The 15,267-nt window shown below is 36.7% G+C and overlaps 1 protein-coding gene across 2 annotated transcripts in view; it reads right to left on the bottom strand.

Annotated features, from left to right (window-relative positions):
* Positions 1-15,267, bottom strand: part of LOC125665844 (5'-AMP-activated protein kinase subunit gamma-1-like) — a 167,787-nt gene that overhangs the window by 138,332 nt on the left and 14,188 nt on the right. Inside the window, exons 2-3 of one of the 2 annotated variants that reach the window (XM_056151054.1) lie at positions 3,843-4,015; positions 3,080-3,184 (exon numbers count right to left, since the gene is read on the bottom strand). In XM_056151054.1, coding sequence (XP_056007029.1) covers positions 3,080-3,172 — 93 coding nt within the window. In that variant the 5' untranslated portion in view covers positions 3,173-3,184; positions 3,843-4,015. Of the gene's footprint in view, positions 1-3,079; positions 4,016-15,267 lie in introns of both variants that reach the window. The other variant, XM_056151053.1, reaches the window with a different exon arrangement.

Here is a 15,267-nt window from a genome sequence, read left to right on the forward strand (position 1 = left end):
CTACATGTAGCTACCCGAAGAAACAGCAAAGAAAGGATTTTATTGTTTAAAGAACATAAAAACAAAACATCTTCAATACATAGGAAAAAATCTGCAAGACATATGTACATAAATCACAGAACAGTTTGAATAATAATTGAATGACTGGGGTGCAGTACTAGATTATACAAACAATGCACCCAATATCTTTGGGATATGGGCAGTCCATTCAGCTCTTCTAAGACCCAGTGATGCTGAAGAAAAGCTAGTGAGTAAACTGACTCAGAAATTCTTTATTTTGGCACTCGGGGAATATTATCCAAGAACGACCAGGAAGTATAGGCAATCAAGGAATGTTTCAGCATGTCAAACGAACCCCATGCCAATTACGAAAATAGAAAATCTTAGATCAGGGTACAGAGCATGTGGTGCATTTAATGCAAACTGTAGAGAAAAAAATAATTACAAGAAGATCACTTAAAAATTACAGTTTTCCACAATTCTCAAAAGACCTGGTCAGCAATCAATGTTTTCAACTGAAAAACTTAAATTATACTGAGTCACAATATTACTAACCCAAATGTTAGAAATACTGGACCAGATATTTAAGTGCTTTGACCTTCAGATTAAGTATTGTGACCTTGAGGAAGTGTTAATGCCCCACATCCTACGTCAGATCACCAGGACAGAAATTCTCCTAATAACGTAGTCTCCTTACAAGACAAACACACAACACCTAGTTGTTCTGATGTCATGCCCAAACACATTTACATGGTGTCCAAAACACCTATTTTACTTGTACAGACTCTTTCAGCATACAAAATATTTTTCCAGTGTTTACTGATCCTTGCTTGGATTCACGTGAAACACGACAAGAATGACACAATGAAGGGAGACCCTGCATTGTCAGACCCAATCCACCGTGTTCATCCTACTCTAAATTCACTAAACCACTACCAGCAGAGCATACGATACCATTGTATTAATTGCTCATTATAAAAACTGAAATGTGACCCTGATATACTGCCTGAGACCATCAGCTGTTGAGATATCATCTGAAGGTTGGTGTGAAGGTCAGCAGACACACAACGAATCTGGTCAACACAACAGATATGTATCCTAGAGACCTGTTTCCATTATGTAAATCAATCTATAACTATTGATTTAGGAAAATTTACATTGGCAGTTTTCAATTTTAAAATCCTATTGCATCGACTTTAAATAAATTTGGAGATCAAGCTTTCACCATAATGTAAGAATAAGTGGAGTCAAGGAAAAATTCTCGACAGAAATATAGGCCCTTTAGCAATAAATTCTATAAAGCCTGCACAAACTGTCTTACAGATCTCGATACCATATTTTTCTATGTATCCAGCCATCCTTAAATAAGCAAAAGATAATTGTCCCTGTGGTCCTGCACTGCTCATAACGCACTCAGCAGGATATTAACGCCAAGAGATCAAGTCTTGTATTGGCATTGGACAACGATCTCGTGCAACTGTACTGTTAAGTGATCATGATCACTGTGGGAAACACTGATTCCTATCATCAGCACATTACACAATTTCTGATTCATATGTACTGAGCTTCAACTCTACAACCTCACCTTGAGACAAGGTCATGGTACATCACATGATTTTAATGTAAGCAACTCACATCATCTCAAAGACAGTTACAACAGAAATCTTATGAATTACTAGACATTGTGTTTATCATTGCAACTTGAATACTTGTTTCAGTTTCTTTAAAACTTGGTGCAATTACAGATGATAACCTATTAGATGTTTACATCACGTATTCCTTATATGATCACGGGTAAATATGGACATTATATCAACACTCTAGCTTCATTGTCAAAGACGCTAAAATAGGACTCCCACTAAAATAAGTACACATATAGCAGAATATCCAGACACTTAATCTCCCCAACAGACTTGTGTTCAGTGAGTTTATTGGTCAATCTCTCCAACAGAGACTTGTGTTCAGTTAGTTTATTGGTCAGTCATATTATAAATGTTTTTAGCAAGTCTGCAACATGACTGCAGAGACATTTTGCAATTGCCTGCAATTGGAATAAATTCAATACACTGGAATAAAATCCACCTGTCCAGACATTAAATTCACCTGTCCAGACATTCGATTTACCTGTCGGGACATTGGAATAAATTTACCTGTCTGGACATTCGAATAGATTTACCTGTTCGGACATTGGATTAAATTTACCTATCTGGACATTGCAATAAATTTACCTGTCTGGACATTGGAATAAATTCACCTGTCTGGACATTGGAATAAATTTACCTGTTCGGACATTCGATTTACCTGTCCAGACATTGTAATAGATTTACCTGTCCAGACATTGCAATAAATTTACCTGTCCGGACACTGGAATAGATTTACCTGTCCGGACATTGGGATAAATTTACTTGTCCAGACATTGGAATAGATTTACCTGTCCGAACATCATGGACATTGGAATAGATTAGGCATGAAATCATTCCGTGATAAACTACATGTACCATGGTGGGTAGTAAAAATTCACTGCTGTGACCACAGAAAATGACCACCTACCCAAGCACATTGTAATAGGATAAACAATTGATTATCAATATAATAAAAAGTAAATAGTAGTCCATGCATGAACAAAGTAAATAATACTCAATCTAGGAATTAAGGATTATAGACACGGCATGGATATCATCAACAGTGTCCATTTATAATGCCGTCTATTTCATTGCACTGATAGAATCATCAATACTATTATACAATTATTGACATGGCCTTTCATTCTTCTCATACAATGTAGTTCTGACATTCTGCTCTCAGTATGTGAAATGTAACTATGTCAGACTGACCAACACTGTAATAATTAGTCCTACACTATTTTTTTTATGAATTAAACATAATTACATGACATACCTATATCACATACCTGACTATAACTATATACTTAACTATATGAAATAGTCTTCACCATATATAAGTTTATTCCAGTTTTGGGCCCAGCTGAGGACTGCATACTTGGCTACATGACACACCTGACTATGCGGAGTACCTCAACATATGACATACTTAACTCTAGGACTATACCTTAACTCACCTCATCTACTCGGAAGCGTTGTTTGGATTTGATGATCTCGTGCGGAGACAGGGGGCAGTCATCCCAGGATTTGGAGTGTTCGGAACTGGCCATGACGAGAATTCACTGGCAAGAAGATGCGGAAATTTCTTATTAATCCAGAGCTTATCATAAAAAACAAACTTTTCACTGACAAGGAACTATAGGAAATTCACTTAATGAACAAATCCACCGTGTAAATATTATTACGAGAATGTGTTGTTACACCGGTAATTCCAAACAGAGAAAATTGATTAAAAATCAGATAACGGACCGAGAAAAAAATGTCTTAGTGACTCCTAAGATCCATGCACTTGTATTTGTAAATTATTTCCAGTAGAATTAATCTTCACAAACATGAAAGAGTGTCATTCCCTCCAGATTTAGACACCGTGCTCCACGGTTTCTGTGACAAGACAATATCGAGTCAATCACATGACAGTAGGGGATTAAAACATTCTAGGAAAGCTCCTTCAGTCAGTTTTTGTTAAACACCATTTGTCAAAGTAAATATCCGTCTAAATACACTCTCCTATAACATGACATCTTTGATATTTAATTGACAAAAAAATGTGTCAAAGTCTCTATACCAAATTTCCCCGACACGACTTCAATATGAAGTGTGCTCTTGCATGGGACGTTCACTTCCCTACAGCAAATGATAGAGTACTATGATATATTCAGCTCAATAAATTTGATCAAGGAAACAAAGCCTTGGTATAATTAGGTCAGACTTCAGACGAACCTGTTTAATTTTCACTCACAGGTCTTTGTTAATTACCGACTGTGAATCTGTCAATAAGTACATATGACATCTGCACTTAATAGTTGGGCCAGGAGTGTGTTTATATTTGACAACTTATCATCGCATCTTGTCTGTTGAGAAGAGTCCAACACAGATCTTTATAACCACATCATCTGAAAAATACACAGACATAATTAGCAAATGTTGATAGGAAAGATTCTCATTAATTACCCAAGGGAAACAAAACTCAAACCAAATTGAATTTAAACTCCAATAGCGATCTTTTGCTTCTGACATTCAACATGAGGAGTCTGTCCATGTAATCAGGCTCGAATTACAGGACATCAAGAAATCTTTATCAGAGCAAATGCAAAATATATAAACTTTCAATTATTGATGTTGGGTAGTGAAATCAATACTATACAAATAAGGACTGATGGAACAATAATTTTTTATCCATTAAAGCATACAGTTGGGGAGTGTTTTACAAACTGTCTTACATTAATATGTACATCATTAAGACACATAATCTAAAAACTAGTCAAAAATGTTTCCATTGATGTATAAACTTCTGAAAATGTAGCCATGCATATTTCTTTTGATTTGTCATCAATTCTAATTTAAAAACATAAAAAGTAGTTTTGGTCTTGAGTTGTGACACTGTCAATGGGCCCCATATCAAAATTCTTCCCGTCTGTCTGTTTGTCTAAAGCTTCTGTTTAATTAAGACAAAAAATCCATTTCATGACACACCTACACACTATAGGAGCACTGACAAATCCATGTGTTACTTTTGTTAAACGGGCACTTCATCATCACCGTACAATTAAAGATCATACCCTATAGAAATTGTGTTCTTTTAATTGATTGATAGGAAATTTGCAACAGACAAGAACATCATTTACCACGGAAAACATCCACAACATACAACTGTATCAAAAATACCATTCAAACACTCTTTTATACACCAGCTAGGAAGAATTGCTTTAGCACACCAACACCAACACATAGTTTTTTAAAAAACATTTTCATTTTTAGGGATCATCTTTAAAGGGACTAATTCACGATTTTCCCCAAAATTTTGTTTTTCACTTTTAATGATTAAAATCTACTGTCTAATGTATTTAAAAGATTTCACATAAAAAATTAAGGTTATACATCATCACAGAAGCTCATTTTAGAGAGTTTATTATTTGTACATGCTAATGAATGCCTTGTAAACATGTGGCGAAGGGGGGGGGGGGGGGCCTAGGCCTTGTAAATTTGAGGCAAAAAAAAAATGGGGGAAGCCCCTTTTGCCCCCCCCCCCTCCCCCCGCTTAAATCCACCACTGCGTACTGCTACATCTGTAAGCACCATGTCTACAGATATAAAGCTAACTGCTACATCTCTAAGCACAATCAATGTCTACAGATATAAAGCTAACTGCTACATCAATAAGCACCATGTCTACAAATATAGGACTAACTGCTACATCTGTAAGCACCATGTCTACAGATATAAAACTAACTGCTACATCTGTAAGCACCATGTCTACAGATATAAAACTAACTGCTACATCTGTAAGCACCATGTCTACAAATATAGGACTAACTGCTACATCTGTAAGCACCATGTCTACAGATATAGAGCTGAATTTGTGGCACTTCACCTAAAGCTGGTGTGAGTGAGGATGTGAAATCAACAAACAAAACACATATAAATGTAGAACACCTCGATCATATGAGGACAAAAAATCAAGACTCTCTCTCTCTCTCTGTGTTTCTTAATTTTTTATTTTTAATACCAACAACTTTGCAATTTGATTGCATTTTAACTCGGATTACAACTCACATTTCATTATGAATGAGAAATTTTCATTAGTTTTAAGTGTTACTCTTTACTCAGTCAAGATGTCACTTACAAAATGATTAATCCATTTAAATTTCAAACCAAAGATCGTCCTGCAATTTGGATTCCTCTTTGCATTAATGGATTTGAAAACAGACAAATCAATACTGTAAAATAAGGCTTTTAATGCTGAGAAAACAACCATGTTGAAGAGAATCCTATCATACCACAGAATCTAGAATGATGACAGTTAATATTCCTACCTATCAACATTCTATTTCTCTGGATAAATAGGCTCAGCTAATTAAAACCCAGGGCCCAATTCATCCTAGCAGGTTTTATCAAGTACTAATAACATCAGGTTAAATGCTCCCTCTTTTCTACTTATGAATCTTAATACATGTACTCTCTCTCTTCTCTCCTTCCCCCTCTCTTCTCTCTTTCCTTCCCCTCTTTCTCCCTCTCCTCTCTCTCTCTTCCTATCCCCTGGCCTCCCTCTTCCCTCTCTCTCTCTTCCTATCCCCTGGCCTCCCTCTTCCCCCTCTCTCTTCCTATCCCCTGGCCTCCCTCTTCCCTCTCTCTCTTCCTATCCCCTGGCCTCCCTCTTCCCTCTCTCTCTTCCTATCCTCTGGCCTCCCTCTCTTCTCTCTCTCTTCCTATCCCCTGGCCTCCCTCTCTCTCTCTCTCTCTCTCTTCCTATCCTGGCCTCTTTCTCTCTCTCTTCCTATCCCCTGGCCTCCCCCTCCCACCCCTCTCCGAGTCTCCATTCATCAATGAGTCCGTATCGCTATATATCATCAATATCACTACTGCATCAATTTTATTATCACATAGTATCATTTAAAAAATACAAACCACTACAACATAATCTGTGCTGCTATTAAACCTAGCAACATAATCTGTGCTGCTATTAAACCTAGCAACATAATCTGTGCTGCTATTAACCCTTAGGCAACATAATATGTGCTGCTATTAAACCTAGCAACAACTGAATTAATATGAAAATGACACTTTTTAAAAAAAATAATCTTAGTATTCAGCTACAAGTCTATGAATTTTTACCTTTTAAGTGAAGTCCCCTTTGACACAGAATGATTATGTTGACACAATTCTTTTTATCTATTACGTGACAAACCTGCCTTCTAAAGAGAGAATTTGTGCATACATCCCACCTGTGTACAGGTAAACTGGAAAGATAAACCAGTACCTAGCTTTCATTGCATTGTCCACACACTAGAAAATCTGGACTGTCGACTGACCATAACCATGTCTTCTACCTGTTAAATCATTAATCTATGTCAGACTCCTAGTGTCCGAGGTCTCTCGATATTACCCACAAATGAAGTTAAATGGTTTTTATCAGAACAGTCAGATCAGGTCCAGTGATCTAAGACATTCATTAATGTTTGCCACAATGACAAATTTCATTCAGAAAAAAACCCAGCTGAAGCATGGGAGGCTACTATTTTACTACACTAAAGAGAATTTATGCACATCTTCTATACTTTTTTAAAAATGCATGCACACAATAATTCAGTTAGGGAAATCTAAAATGATTTGTGATTTACAGAGGTGGATCCAGAAAATTTTCAAGGGAGGGGGGATGTGTGTGTGACCCAGGATACCGTAGTACCTTTTCTGTTAGAAATGGTGGATTTCAAACTACAAAGTGACAATTTTTGTTAAAAATGTTTAGCCCAAAGGAGGGGGGTGGGGGGAGGAGGAGGGGGCAGATGGATTAAATTGTTCAGTTCAATGGAAGGTACTGAACTACCTATCAATGATTTATGCTATGTACAAGTTCATGATAATATGACACAGCCCTACATTGTGAACTTTTGAACTTCACATTTTGTAACAGACAGATACCTATAAAGACGTGGCTATAAAGAATAATCTTACACGGATATACTGAATAATGCCCATTGAAAAAATTTCAAGGCCCAATATATGTAATTTTAAAAAAGTCAAGTAAACCAATCATTTAATTCTTAAATTTACATTTTCTCAATATGAAATGCTTGAATATTTTGCCATTTACCACTCACTCAATACAGGTATGATATGTCTGTGAAATGGAGAGAACAGCAACTGTGAGCTACATGTAGCTCTACAAGCATTGCAGTCTGCTTGGTACTGGTTTTGACCAGTTCTATGAAAGGAGCTCTGCTTTGTGCTGATCCTGTACAGTGCTCTCTTGTTTTCTCAAAACAGTCAGAACTGAGTGAGTTTCAATTTTAATTATTTTGCCTTGTACTAGAACGACATTATGTCATTGGATAAAATGTGTCATGTGACTGCTGTCTCGATTGAAGTCAACATTTCGCAAATTCTATGGTCGTTATAACGATCTAGTTTGTCAATACAACCTATCATTGGGTCAAATGCTGTCCGACGTGTTCCATACCGATTGTTAGGCCGTTCTTGGCACACATATTTTGACTACGGATAACTCCGTTTACCTGATCAGGATATAGGCCTCACGTGTTCATTACAAAAATGGTGACCTAAAGGTGTTCATTACAACAATGGTGATGTAAAGGTGTTCATTACAACAATGGTGACCTAAAGGTGTTCATTACAACAAAGGTCACCTAAAGGTGTTCATTACAAGAATAGTGACTTAAAGGTGTTCATTACAACAATGGTGACCTAAAGGTGTTCATTACAACATTGGTGACCTAAAGGTGTTCATTACAACAATGGTGATGTAAAGGTGTTCATTACAACAATGGTGATGTAAAGATGTTCATTACAACAATCGTGATCTAAAGGTGTTCATTACAACAAAGGTCACCTAAAGGTGTTCATTACAAGAATAGTGACCTAAAGGTGTTCATTACAACAATGGTGACCTAAAGGTGTTCATTACAACAATGGTGACCTAAAGGTGTTCATTACAACATTGGTGACCTAAAGGTGTTCATTACTACAATGGTGATGTAAAGGTGTTCATTACAACAATGGTGATGTAAAGGTGTTCATTACAAGAATGGTGATGTAAAGGTGTTCATTACAAGAATGGTGACCTAAAGGTGTTCATTACAACAATGGTGATGTAAAGGTGTTCATTACAACAATAGAAATGTAAAGGTGTTCATTACAACAATAGTGATGTAAAGGTGTTCATTACAACAAAGGTGACCTAAAGGTGTTCATTACAACAATGGTGACCTAAAGGTGTTCATTACAACAATGGTGACCTAAAGGTGTTCATTACAACAATGGTGACCTAAAGGTGTTCATTACAACAATGGTGACCTAAAGGTGTTCATTACAACAATAGTGATGTAAAGGTGTTCATTACAACAATGGTGACCTAAAGGTGTTCATTACAACAATGGTGACCTAAAGGTGTTCATTACAACAATGGTGACCTAAAGGTGTTCATTACAACAATAGTGACCTAAAGGTGTTCATTACAACAATAGTGATGTAAAGGTGTTCATTACAACAATGGTGACCTAAAGGTGTTCATTACAACAATGGTGACCTAAAGGTGTTCATTACAAGAATGGTGACCTAAAGGTGTTCACTACAACAATAGTGATGTAAAGGTGTTCATTACAAGAATGGTGACCTAAAGGTGTTCATTACAACAATGGTAACCTAAAGGTGTTCATTACAACAAAGGTATGTAAAGGTGTTCATTACAACAATGGTGACCTAAAGGTGTTCATTACAACAATGGTGACCTAAAGGTGTTGACATTACAACAATGGTGATGTAACAGTGTTCATTACAACAATGGTGACCTAAAGGTGTTCATTACAACAATGGTGACCTAAAGGTGTTCATTACAAAAATGGTGACCTAAAGGTGTTCATTACAACAATGGTGATGTAAAGATGTTCATTACAACAATAGAAATGTAAAGGTGTTCATTACAACAAAGGTCACCTAAAGGTGTTCATTACAAGAACAGTGACCTAAAGGTGTTCATTACAACAATCGTGACCTATAAGTGTTCATTACAACAATGGTGACCTAAAGGTGTTCATTACAACAATGGTGATGTAAAGATGTTCATTACAACAATGGTGACCTATAAGTGTTCATTACAACAATGGTGACCTAAAGGTGTTCATTACAAAAACGGTGACCTAAAGGTGTTCATTACAACAATGGTGATGTAAAGGTGTTCATTACAACAAAGGTCACCTAAAGGTGTTCATTACAAAAACGGTGACCTAAAGGTGTTCATTACAACAATGGTGATGTAAAGGTGTTCATTACAACAATGGTGACCTAAAGGTGTTCATTACAACAATGGTAATGTAAAGGTGTTCATTACAACAAAGGTCACCTAAAGGTGTTCATTACAAGAATAGTGACCTAAAGGTGTTCATTACAACAAAGGTCACCTAAAGGTGTTCATTACAAGAATGGTGACCTAAAGGTGTTCATTACAACATTGATGACCTAAAGGTGTTCATTACAACAATGGTGACCTAAAGGTATTCATACAACAATGGCGGTGTAAAGATGTTCATTACAACAATCGTGATCTAAAGGTGTTCATTACAACAAAGGTCACCTAAAGGTGTTCATTACAAGAATAGTGACCTAAAGGTGTTCATTACAACAATGGTGACCTAAAGGTGTTCATTACAACAATGGTGACCTAAAGGTGTTCATTACAACATTGGTGACCTAAAGGTGTTCATTACTACAATGGTGATGTAAAGGTGTTCATTACAACAATGGTGATGTAAAGGTGTTCATTACAACAATGGTGATGTAAAGGTGTTCATTACAAGAATGGTGACCTAAAGGTGTTCATTACAACAATGGTGATGTAAAGGTGTTCATTACAACAATAGAAATGTAAAGGTGTTCATTACAACAATAGTGATGTAAAGGTGTTCATTACAACAAAGGTGACCTAAAGGTGTTCATTACAACAATGGTGACCTAAAGGTGTTCATTACAACAATGGTGACCTAAAGGTGTTCATTACAACAATGGTGACCTAAAGGTGTTCATTACAACAATCGTGATGTAAAGGTGTTCATTACAACAATGGTGACCTAAAGGTGTTCATTACAACAATGGTGATGTAAAGGTGTTCATTACAACAATGGTGACCTAAAGGTGTTCATTACAACAATGGTGACCTAAAGGTGTTCATTACAACAATAGTGATGTAACGGTGTTCATTACAACAAAGGTGATGTAAAGGTGTTCATTACAACAATGGTGACCTAAAGGTGTTCATTACAACAATGGTAATGTAAAAGTGTTCATTACAACAATGGTGACCTAAAGGTGTTCATTACAACAATGATGACCTAAAGGTGTTCATTACAACAATGGTGACCTAAAGGTGTTCATTACAACAATGGTGACCTAAAGGTGTTCATTACAACAATGGTGAGGCCACATTTAAAAATATGTTTGTTTCCCCTCTCCCGACCCTAAATTTCAGAGGAAGGTCGGTAGGTAGGTAAAAAGTTTTTTTTTTTTTAGCTAGCAGAATTTTATTTATTATGAAATTCCCATAACCATAAACAATGCCCGATACCAAACGTCGTGAAGCACATCATCCATGTTTCCTCATCAAACTCGTATAGTCAGTTCTCGCGTAAATTCTGCTTTGATTGCCACGTTTTGCAATTAGGAAAGGTGTCGATATTTCGGACAGTACTTCATGTATTTTGGAAATGCTCATTATCTAACCACTAAACTTAGGCATTGGACTACATGTATACATATTGGTTGATTCGACGAACATTGGGTTTCATCAGAATTTTCTCTGCTATTTATACCACATACTAACACTTAAATAAAGTTAGGGAGAATGTTGCAACTATGGACAATGGTGTTAGTTTTGGACACATGGTGTTATAAAATTGGTAAACTCGGTTGCTGTCTTTTATTTATGGTTCACTGACATTTTATGCTTTTGTTTTTTGCACATTATCTTAATTTGTATATGATAGTGATTTTCATTATATTTTTAAATGATATCGGTAGATCTAGTTTACCAGAAAACGTTTCAACGGGACTTGATTTTGCCGATCAAACAAAATGGATGCTGACATCAACCAATCAGAGCTGAGTTACACATGTGCATATAATTAGGTGTTTTCCAGTTTGTAAATATAGCATTAGTTCAGAAATAAGTTAAATTGAGAATGCTTCTGATTGACTGTCAAAAATATCGCATCCGTCCGAAATATCAACACTTTCCCCTACTGAAGAACACAACTTGCAAACTGGATGCCCCGAATTCTCTTGTTTCCTCGCTCCTCGTATAGACAACATTTCTCCATCTCGATCTTGCAGATCACTAGTCCGAATTGCGAGCCGAATTCAATGTTAAACTCACTTGTAACTAATCATAAAACAATCATGATTCTTGTACTTATTAATATCGATTAAAAGAAAATATCAATCCAAAATTCGATATTAAACAGAAGCCAACAATTGTAGTCAACCGAATTTTCACTGGCATTTGAGCAAACGAGTCTCGTGACTCAAAACAAAGCTTGACAGTTTGATAAAATGTTTTCAAGAGACTGTTTATGTGATGAAAGAACCCATAATATCGATATTAGTTAGTACAAGAAGAATCGTTTTATTGATTAGTTATGAGCTTAAAATTAAATTCGGCTTGTAGGTATTTGAAATCAGCCAGAGAATGCCGCCTCCAGCTGGAGGCAGCGAAATTTCTAGATTTCGGACCAGAACACCTCCTGTATTCGTATTATCATTATTTTTTAATTTTGGATTGAAACCAAAGAAGATATAGAAAATTTTTGTCATTATAAAATACTGATCTGCACCAGAAACGACCTTGAATTTTTCTTAAAATTAAAAAAAAAACTTCACCAGAATGGCGTAATAAAAACTTATGGGTCGGTGTGAATTTTCAGACTCGGTCGGGCGAGGGGAAACAAACAATATTTTTATTTTGGCCTGACCTAAAGGTGTTCATTACAACAATGGTGATCAAATTGCAGTAATTTGTATCATATTCTTGAAAGAACTCACATAAAATAATTGGAAGATTGTATCACTCTTTCGATGGTAAAATCATACATAAGAGGGTTTTTAACGAGCCATTAAATAAAACTTTGGTGTAATTAGCCACCTCTAAAACACACACACCCCATTTGATCCCCCCCAAAATGTACCCGAACCCCCTTCAATCTGAAAACAATTTTTTTGTAAAATTAGACATATTTACGGAAGCCGACAGGTGCCAGGGTATAGAATTAATATTCATTTAACTGGTGGCCACCACTTATTTTATCTGGCAGCCACCACTTAATTTATGTGGCAGCCGCCATTTAATTTAACTGGCAGTCGCCATCTAATTCATCTGGTGGCCGCCACTTAATTTATACATGACGGCTGCAAATTTAAAAAACAATTAACTCATATTGCTGAGTGATTATTTTGGAAAGATTTAGAATAGTACACAAACACGTAGGATCGTTTTTCAATGTGTATAGGGACAGTCATCGGAGAAATTGTCTTCTACAATGTTGACAAGCAGAAAGGGAACCTAAAAATTTCTCTTTTGCCCAAACTTCACACTCCTAAATTGGAGGGAGGGAGGGGGCTACGTTCCGTCCTTCAATTCATCAGTTCATTCATTATTACATTTTTACCATTCATTACTACCACCAAAAGGGTGGGATGGGGGTCAATCCACTAATTAATCTTACTTCACATGCGAAAATAATTTAGTTTACATATGAAAATTTAACGTTGTTCAAAAAGTGAAGGGTCAGCACCCTGGTTCTACGTGCCTGATATGTTGGAATATTAAGTTCAGTTTATTAGCACAAAACCATAAGGTTTACAAGCATCTACAAATGAAGATTTGCTCTTGCGCGAATCTGTCGACATTTGATATTGTGAACATTTTTTTTTAAAATAAGGTACAGGTTCTGAGTGACCAGTGCACAACAAACAACGAAGGTTACAGACCAGGCAATAGCAAATTATTCTGTAGTTTGCCAGGACTACCAGGAAAACTCATCATTTAGCTGGTGTAGTTTGCCAGCACTACCAGGAAAACTCATCATTTAGCTGGTGTAGTTTGCCAGCACTACCAGGAAAACTTATCATTTAGCTGGTGTAGTTTGCCAGGACTACCAGGAAAACTCATCATTTAGCTGGTGTAGTTTGCCAGGACTACCAGGAAAACTCATCATTTAGCTGGTGTAGTTTGCCAGGACTACCAGGAAAATTCATCATTTAGCTGGTGTAGTTTGCCAGGACTACCAGGAAAATTCATCATTTAGCTGGTGTAGTTTGCCAGGACTACCAGGAAAACTCATCATTTAGCTGGTGTAGTTTGCCAGGACTACCAGGAAAATTCATCATTTAGCTGGTGTAGTTTGCCAGGACTACCAGGAAAATTCATCATTTAGCTGGTGTAGTTTGCCAGGACTACCAGGAAAACTCATCATTTAGCTGGTGTAGTTTGCCAGCACTACCAGGAAAACTTATCATTTAGCTGGTGTAGTTTGCCAGGACTACCAGGAAAATTCATCATTTAGCTGGTGTAGTTTGCCAGGACTACCAGGAAAATTCATCATTTAGCTGGTGTAGTTTGCCAGGACTACCAGGAAAACTCATCATTTAGCTGGTGTAGTTTGCCAGCACTACCAGGAAAACTTATCATTTAGCTGGTGTAGTTTGCCAGGACTACCAGGAAAACTCATCATTTAGCTGGTGTAGTTTGCCAGGACTACCAGGAAAACTCATCATTTAGCTGGTGTAGTTTGCCAGGACTACCAGGAAAATTCATCATTTAGCTGGTGTAGTTTGCCAGGACTACCAGGAAAATTCATCATTTAGCTGGTGTAGTTTGCCAGGACTACCAGGAAAACTCATCATTTAGCTGGTGTAGTTTGCCAGGACTACCAGGAAAACTCATCATTTAGCTGGTGTAGTTTGCCAGGACTACCAGGAAAACTCATCATTTAGCTGGTGTAGTTTGCCAGGACTACCAGGAAAACTCATCATTTAGCTGGTGTAGTTTGCCAGGACTACCAGGAAAACTCATCATTTAGCTGGTGTAGTTTGCCAGGACTACCAGGAAAACTCATCATTTAGCTGGTGTAGTTTGCCAGGACTACCAGGAAAACTCATCATTTAGCTGGTGTAGTTTGCCAGGACTACCAGGAAAACTCATCATTTAGCTGGTGTAGTTTGCCAGGACTACCAGGAAAACTCATCATTTAGCTGGTGGTCACAAGTTGGAAATATATCACCAGCAAATTCAGGGCCCAACCAGAATTCGGTCAACCACTAGTCCTTAAAAATTAGTACTTGAGACGAACAAGCAGACCATTATATCATATTATATGTACTAATATTCCATAGTTTTTCACTTAAGAAATGAATTTCAATTTTAAAAATGCACAAAAGCATGAACTGCAATGCTTCAATCTGGCACGCTTCATGAAATGTATACCAAAATGCACCTCATGAAAAGTATATTAAAATGTGCTTCATGAAAAGTATGCCGGGATGAAGCATTGCAGTTCATACCTTAATGTGTTTTCAAGATCATATTTACATTCTACTTTCATTTCTTTCGGAATTCCCAGCTATTAGAATAAATGTACTATTA

The sequence above is a fragment of the Ostrea edulis genome, chromosome 10, assembly GCF_947568905.1.
Source record: "Ostrea edulis chromosome 10, xbOstEdul1.1, whole genome shotgun sequence".
Taxonomy (NCBI): domain Eukaryota; kingdom Metazoa; phylum Mollusca; class Bivalvia; order Ostreida; family Ostreidae; genus Ostrea; species Ostrea edulis.